The following is a 7,953-nucleotide window of genomic DNA, read 5'->3' on the forward strand; positions in this document are numbered from 1 at the left end:
TTGTTCACCTGATCACCTATGTTAACCCCAACCATGATCATCCTCAGTGATTACAATTTACACCGAAAAATTAACACCCTTTAAAAGTCATATAAATTGTTATTTTTTATGTTGAAACGGTTTTTCTTTATCCATGGGCAATGAGTTTCGATGTATTAGGTGTGTATGTATTTGTAGAAGCTTTCATTTTTATGTTTATCTTAATTGTTGGTTTAGTTTATGCATGGCAAAAGGGAGCATTGGAATGGTCTTAGCTCCTGAATATTCAGACAATAAAAAGAAAAACGGAAAACAAGTAGCTCGAAAGCTTAAACGAGTTTACTGTTTATACAATTTTACTCTTTGGTTGCTTCCCCCCCCCCCCTCCCCTTCTCAAACCACCATATTGCTTGATTTGTGATTTGAGGAATTAAGGTTTCTCACCAAACCTGAATAGTCCTTAAATGGGTTATAACATCTCAGTTATTTGTGAAACCATTTCATAATCAAACAATAATTTTTGTTAGTCATGTATCTCACCAAACGAAGATAGCCCTTAAATAGATTATAACATTTTTTTTATGAAATAACTTCTTAATCATCAAAACAAAAGTTTACATAGATCATGAGTCTCACCAAACCCGTATAGCATTTAAATAGGTTATAACATCTCATTTATTTATGAAACATTTTTATCATCAAACCTAATTTATCCATTCTCCATCGCCGGTCTATCCTCTCCATCACCGATACCGGTTAACTTCCGATTACCACCCACCATCATCGACCTCTCCTCATGCATCAACCACCATCGACACCTATATCAGCCTCCCCCTTTTCATCAGACAGATATTAGTGTTCATGTTTGTTCGTTTAAAAAATCAATATGTTCATGTTCGTTCATGTTCATTCGTTAAAAATCTAAAAAAGCTACAATCTTAGTTGAAAGAGCCCAAACGTGAAAAAATATGATGAACGTAACAAACTAATATATAAATATAAAACTAGGTTAAAAATTAAAACAAATCATTACAAAATATAAAATAGCAAAACAACTAAAAACAACCTAAATAAACCCCTTTCAAAACCCATGTGGAAGGCTCAAACTAGTACTAAAATATATACTCACATAATAATCAATAAAAAAGTCTTAGGTAGTCCAAGTTTCTTGAAAAATTCCCCACAAATAAAGCTGTTACATCACTAGTTTTAGGCTTTCAGCTAAACCAAAAACATGGCATAATTGGAAAAGAAATCACTAACCCACAATGCATACCACTAACACAAAATCCGAAAGTTAAAGAAAGCATATAATATAAGGTAGGTATAATGTTCCATCAAACCAATCATGTAATGAGAATGACATGATGATGTGGCCAAATAATTGGCTTATCTATCTTTTTATATCGCATCATTACATCATCAAATAATAGAATTTGAGGCATACGACCATATTCAATGGACATTATAAAGCATACTAGACCACAAAATAATAATAACCCATTCCAAAAATAATTAAACACCAATGCAACAATTGCTCCCAGCTTCTTAAAAGTCTACCCAAATGGGCATATTATATTCAATACCAAAAAAAAGACAATATTTTACTATGCAGTTGTTTACTCAAAACACAAAAGAGATTACCCAATATACGGATTTAGAGAAACGAAACCCAAAAGATTATATGTATTGAACTTGGGTTATCATCGATTATGCCGGGTCAACTGAAATTTGGTCCAGAGTCAAACCAGCTATAGGGATCTCGATATCTGTTGCAAAAACCCACCTTTTGTTCCTTTGAGGTTTCAACTTGCTTTTGCAATAACTTACTCTGTCTGCATCATAAGTAGAAAAAAATTAAAATATGATGTGTATATACATGTGAGCCATTAATCAATATTTAAAAGTACCTTTTGACGTTTGGACGGAGGAGATGGACTGTCGGGCCGGCGTGAAGATGCACCCCGATCTTGGTTTTCTTGGACCTACATGTATATAAAAGTTTAAATAAAACAGTTACATTTAAAGAATAAGGTACGAAAAACATGAGACTTTACATTTGAAGAAGATTGGGCAGCTCCGTTTTCCCCATCATTGAGGTGCTGAGTCACAACAGGCATAATCTGGTGAAGCAAATTTGACAAAAAGGTTCCTTCTTCAGTAACGGCTGGCGTTTCTTGAGAATTAACAGGTGCGGGAACCGTTTCAACACTTGTTCCCTGAAAGATAAAGTTGTTGGCATGATTTTGCTCCACGGGAAATATATTTCTCAGCAATTGATCAAGTCCACTCGGAATTTCTGTAGAAAAGGTTTGACCATGAGTTGTACCTGCATCAGATTGAAAGACTTCATGTTTGACTTTGAACTGTCATGTGACTATGTAAAATCTTTTATTTATGACTTCTTGTAAAAGTCAATGTTATTGCTACATTATACCATGCCAAACAAAAATGAGCAGGTTGCATAAAATAGAAAGTAGAAATGAACTTTAAACGCTTTCCCATGTTTAGCAACCAACCTTAAATTAAACACAAAACAGACACCAATGACCAACCTATACTTTATCACCTATTTAGCAACCATATTCATGATATGTGCCATCTTATTTGTCATTATAATAACTATTTTTCAACATATTAGCAAAAAGATATCATTTTTTCTTGTGTGACATCTGATGTGGCAGCCAAGTTGCATCTCCAATGACGATTATCGCAATAAATGACCCGTTCAACTGGTAAAACAGGTCACTTCTTGCTAACATTTCAAAAACTAACGATTTAGCATATATGCATATACCAGGAGGTATATTTTTTATTATTAATTTAAAAATATATGTTTAAATGGTGTCCGATATGACACCCGGCATAGAATCCACAAAATAATCTGAAATGAGATGGTAGCAAAAACCTGCAGTAAACTAAAAGCTGAATCCTATTTTATGCCTAACATAAAGTCATTTGCTTAAGTTGGAAAAATGTGTAAAATTCATTTCTATTTTATGCATTTAGCTATAATAAAAAGGTTAAAAAAACACTTGTTTTACCAGGAACTTGAGATGGTTGTTGCTGAGCTGTAGAACTTGGTCTATTTTCACCATTATGAGGTTGACTTCCATTTGACACCTGGCCATTAATGTCACTTCTTGCTACCACTGGATACAGCACACTCATAGAACCTGTAGATGACTCAGAAGATGCAAGTCCAGGTGGCAGTGTAGATATCCTAATTGGAACCACACGAACTTCAGAACCACCCGTGGGCTGAGACTCATTTCTAGGTGCAGCTTGATTATTTGAACCTCCACTACCACCACCATCAGCAGCAGCTGCTGACTGCTCACCGCCACTTGATTCTCTTTGAGTAACAACTGGCGCCAACACTGAGCCTGTACACATTGTAAAAATGAAAAGTAAATCAGTAATTTATAATGCAATTTATTTAAAATTAAAAATCAGAATAATAAGTTATTGTTTATTACCAGTACGTATCCGAATATCAATATTCCTTGGGCGTAAACCAGTGCCGGTCCCCGCAGTTGTAGTTCCAAAACTTGCCCCAGGTTGAAAAGGTAGAGGCTGCACCATGGTAAAGTAAGGCATACTAAAATTATAAAAAGAGGAAATTGTTGAAGAAAACCTTATGATTCTAAAATTTAGGTGTCCGTTAACTTTATTTTTGTATGATTAAATCCCGGGGCTTTTAAAACTCACCAAAAAGGTCCTTTCCGTAAAGTTAAAAGAATTCATCATACGAAAAAGGACCTTTCTGTTAAACTGTAATTCTTTATGATTTATTTGTAAAGCACCTTTTTTGTTAAACAGGAATACAAGATATGGTCTATTTGACAGATTTGAAAACAGCATAGCCCAAATCAATCAGGTCAACATTTCACCCTCTTAAATTACATTACCTGAACCATAATAGGATTTGGACCAGATGTTGATATAAAAACAGCAGGCCCAGCATTAACCACAGCGTCAGTCTGGAAAAAAACTTTTACATGTCAGATATAAGAATTCAAGAAATTAAAGAAAAACAAAAGAATTTTATAACACACCGGTGTCTGTCCCATACGAAGTGTCATGGTTGTGCGACCAAGCTCCAGCAAAAAAGCACCCAAATTTTGCAAAAGTGCACCTGATCTCAAAGCATTTGACTGCACCCTTAACCGTGCTACAGGATCGGTTACATTTGTTTGGTCCCCTAATTGTCTGGTCAATTGCTACAGAAAAAGAAAACAAAACTTGAGAATAGTGACATGAAAAATATACCATGTTGCTTTTAAAAATTCTTTGTTATGTTTAGTTCATACCATTAAGCATTCTCCAGCTTGTTCAACAAGTAATTGTCTTGTAGACTGAGTCACTTCACTCAGGGCGGCCGGTGTTGGTAATCCACCCTGACCGGCGGCTGAATTCGGTGCAGCAGATGGGTCTCCTCCCCCACTGTTGCCCTGGATTCTGACTGTCAAACATCAAATATCAAATTGATATTGTAACTAAAATAAGATATTGAAGGTGTTTAAAGTGTTCCAAGAATAAGTTCTGACCATTTTCGTTAAATTCTTGCCTCAAACGCCTTAAATACTGGGATAAGGTTGTCAGAGAATCGGGAATAACCTGTCAAGGATTTATTACAAATTCTTAATCAGAAAAAGTAACCAATAGTGTCTAAATGACTACAACTTCAAATCTTCTACTTCACATGTTCAAAATTTGGTAACAATTAGCATTGAACTTACAGGAAGCTGAAGAGATTCCATAGAAACATCAGTTGGGACCGTAAATGCAGCATTTTGAGAACTAGGCTGACTTCTTCCAGAAGCATCTTCAGGTTGTTGACCACTGAGATTTCTTATTTGGTTTAGACCGGGTATTCGTGAAAGCCTTTCAGAAATGTGTTGCTGTTGAAGAAAAATAAAAGGCATACCTTGTTTAAATATATCAGAAACAAAACCCAAAATTATAAAAGAATTAAAAAAATTATAGACCAGTGACCAACTAACTTGTAAATCTACTGCTTCACCACTGCTTCCAGCATTTGCTATTCCAAAGGAACCAAGAACAGCAGATACAATCTACCAAAAATAAAGGCACCACAAACCAATTGATTTAGCTATTCACGATTGGCTTTTGTTATTTTAACAATTTATAACTTTCACGATCTTACCCGACTAAAATCTGGAAGACTCCCATCACCTTGTTCAGATATATTAAATGTTCCTACCACTACACTGGGCCCATGGCTACCCATGGTCTGTCTGGTACTTGAGGCTGGATCACCTTCTGCAAATACATAATACATTGGGGTCAAACAGGGATTCTAAAAGAAGGCCCCAAACAGAATTACAATAAAAGAAGCCTTTTTTAATGAAAATTCTATAGCCGCAACCTATTTAACAACAAAACGAAGTTTTACATCGCCCTATCATATATACATTATGCAGATTTGTGATTTAAGATTCAGTAACAAAAGAGGGTTGTTCTTTAAAATTGTGGAAACTCATGAAACCTGTAAGATCTGGAACGCTTGATGGATTAATCGACTGTCGAACAACCAAGTGCAGTGTGTGTCCATCTTCCACATCTACAGTTCATACTCGTTAAGGAGCTTCATTGTCAAGATTTATTAATAATTACACTTTTTTTAGAAAAAAAAAAACTAGAAAGAAGGATACGGTAAGCTGAAAGAAGCTGGTCATCCTTTAGCACCTTGCCACGGCATATCAACCGTTGTTGGTCAGATAACACACCAGTAACAGAAGCAATTTGTTCCTTCAGTGCAGGAACAGGTACCTATAAAAATATACAGATTTAAGTAATATAGAGTAGCATTGAATTGGACATATACTACAGATAAGGCAGGTAACCATTTTTGGTTTCAAGAGGAAAACATTAAACAAATGATTCATGACTGAACAAAATGATTTATTATTAACATAATAACATGTATAAATAGCTTTGAACTAAAGATTCAATTGCATAAAGGACTACAGAGGAAAAGATAAAATAATAAAATGTCAAGGAAAGAAAAACAGTGTTTACACATTTATCTACTCGCATAGTGTATGTCTGAGAATCCAAAGTCTTTATCTTTATTTCAACAGTGGTTTCAGAACTGTTACCATCACTGCTCCCAGCATCCATAACACCCTTGCCACCATGATTACTTGCCATTGTCTCAATTCCCTGCTTAAAGCCTGTAATAAGTTAAAGGTCAATGATTCAAATCACTAAGTATAATTATGATTTGTGAAAAAACCAAACGTAAAGCATGTCATGCATAATATAAAAAATCCCAATGGACATCAATTCATCAAAACTCAAGAACATCAGCAACCAACCAGATAAGCAATACAAGCTGCAGACCAAAACAATTGACTAATGCATGCTCAATGTTTATGTATAACATCACCGACAGTCTGTTACCTAACAATTCTTTAAATAGGCAACAAAAATCCATTACACAATTAATCAATGCCACTCATTACACGCGCAGATGCATAAAAACACTAACTTCACTCAAATGACCTAATTGCTCAAATCAAATAGAAAACTTGATAATCTTTTACCCAACATTTTATTAACCAGGCATTAAAAATCCTTTAAAACATCTATAAACACCACTCACTACACGTGCAGATACAAAAGAACCCTAACTTCACTCAAATAACCTAATTGCTCAAATCAAATAAAAAACCTAATAATTAGCCAATAAATTCAATTCAAAACCTAAATCAAAAAGCAAAAACACAGCTTTATATGATACAATTCACAACGATTGATTGAAATCATACAGCCTAGGATTTCAAGCTAGCCATCCATGCAATCAATACGAACGTTAAAAAAACACCAACACGAACTTAGCAGCCGGACCGAACCGCCAACACCAACCATTCTCGGTTAGCCAAATAAAAAAACAGTGTTTGTGTTCGTAAACCATTCACAAACAAGTTCATGTTCTTAATGAACGAACACGAACAGTAAATTCCGTTGCTTTAGGTGTTCGTGAACCAATCGCTTGTCCAATAACACCACCGGTTATCTGTTACCTATCGTTTCATTAACCAGGGATCAAAAATCAACTAAACAATCAATCAACACCACTCATTACACATGCAGATGCTCAAAAACCCTAACTTGACTCAAATAACCTAATTACTCAAATCAAATATGAAAAACTTGAATAATCAGATTAAAATCAAACGACCTAGGGTTTCAAAGTGGCAATTAATTAGGTAGGTCAAAAAAGGCATTTGAATTCTAAAACCCTAGAAAAATACACATCGATTGATTCGAACGATCGAGTATCGGTACCTGATGAGTTTGTTAGCTTACAGTAACACAGAGCACCGCCCACCACGACTGACGGACGGATTGTGGCGATCTGTGTATTTGAACTCAAACAAAACAAAACAAGAGAAGAGAGTTTGATTGATAATGTTTTGGAAGGAAATAAATACCACTTGCTTCCTATTAATTAATTAAATACACTAAATATATATATTAATAATAATTTGTATTCTATTATTCTATTCCATTTCTATACAATTATTAATATCTTTCTAGAGTTGTCCCCCCAAGCTCCCGTGACCGGGTACAACAATTTAACACGGAAAATGGTAACATTGAACTTGAACAGACGTAAAAATGTTGAACGGTTGAATCACGTACTGTCATTGTAGCGTCTTAACTCGTAAAATTTAGGCCGAACGTTAAACGACAAATTTGTAAAAGGATGAAAAGCAATTGTATATATATAAATTATCTTTTATATAATTTGGAAACACAAAAGTATAAAACTAACCGGTTCACGTCTTATTATTTTTCAGCTTTGAACTTGGTGATTCTTCAAAATTTATAAGCTAATTGTTATATGAGAATGCTTTTTATGTATATAGGATAAACTTATGATCAAAATATAAAAAAATATAGGGCAAAAAGTGAAAGGCTACAAAAACACATTAGGGGCTA

At 34.6% G+C, this 7,953-nt stretch overlaps 1 protein-coding gene across 2 annotated transcripts; it reads right to left on the minus strand.

Annotated features, from left to right (window-relative positions):
* Positions 1 to 1,491: 1,491 nt before the first annotated feature.
* LOC143616574 (ubiquitin-like domain-containing protein CIP73) lies at positions 1,492 to 7,457 on the minus strand. Of its 2 annotated transcripts, XM_077089370.1 has the most exons (16): positions 7,297 to 7,457; positions 6,025 to 6,179; positions 5,658 to 5,775; positions 5,492 to 5,566; positions 5,150 to 5,265; positions 4,986 to 5,057; positions 4,722 to 4,883; positions 4,530 to 4,599; positions 4,293 to 4,444; positions 4,038 to 4,202; positions 3,891 to 3,962; positions 3,459 to 3,555; positions 3,024 to 3,365; positions 2,037 to 2,308; positions 1,890 to 1,964; positions 1,492 to 1,814 (listed from the first exon to the last, which is right to left on the minus strand). In XM_077089370.1, the coding sequence occupies exons 2-16, from the start codon at positions 6,154 to 6,156 to the stop codon at positions 1,806 to 1,808; spliced, it is 1,929 nt and encodes a 642-aa protein (XP_076945485.1). In that variant the 5' UTR covers positions 6,157 to 6,179; positions 7,297 to 7,457; the 3' UTR covers positions 1,492 to 1,805. The 2 variants fall into 2 exon arrangements, with proteins under 2 accessions (XP_076945485.1, XP_076945486.1); XM_077089371.1 differs by having other exon boundaries at positions 4,722 to 5,057; positions 7,297 to 7,362.
* Between the last annotated feature and the right edge of the window lie 496 nt (positions 7,458 to 7,953).

This window comes from Bidens hawaiensis, unplaced genomic scaffold (genome assembly GCF_021521415.1).
Source record: "Bidens hawaiensis isolate Kalapana, Puna unplaced genomic scaffold, B.hawaiensis_p1.1 tig00048226_1, whole genome shotgun sequence".
NCBI lineage: Eukaryota > Viridiplantae > Streptophyta > Magnoliopsida > Asterales > Asteraceae > Bidens > Bidens hawaiensis.

What these genes read in the sequence shown, in the direction of transcription:
- LOC143616574 (XM_077089371.1), bottom strand. Translation starts at nt 6,156, where the DNA reads ATGGCAAGTAATCATGGTGGCAAGGGTGTTATGGATGCTGGGAGCAGT. An exon ending in TGGAATCTCTTCAGCTTCCT is followed by an intron (nt 4,600 to 4,721) that starts GTAAGTTCAATG and finishes AATCCTTGACAG; the next exon opens with GTTATTCCCGATTCTCTGAC. An exon ending in TGATATTCGGATACGTACTG is followed by an intron (nt 3,366 to 3,458) that starts GTAATAAACAAT and finishes CAATGTGTACAG; the next exon opens with GCTCAGTGTTGGCGCCAGTT.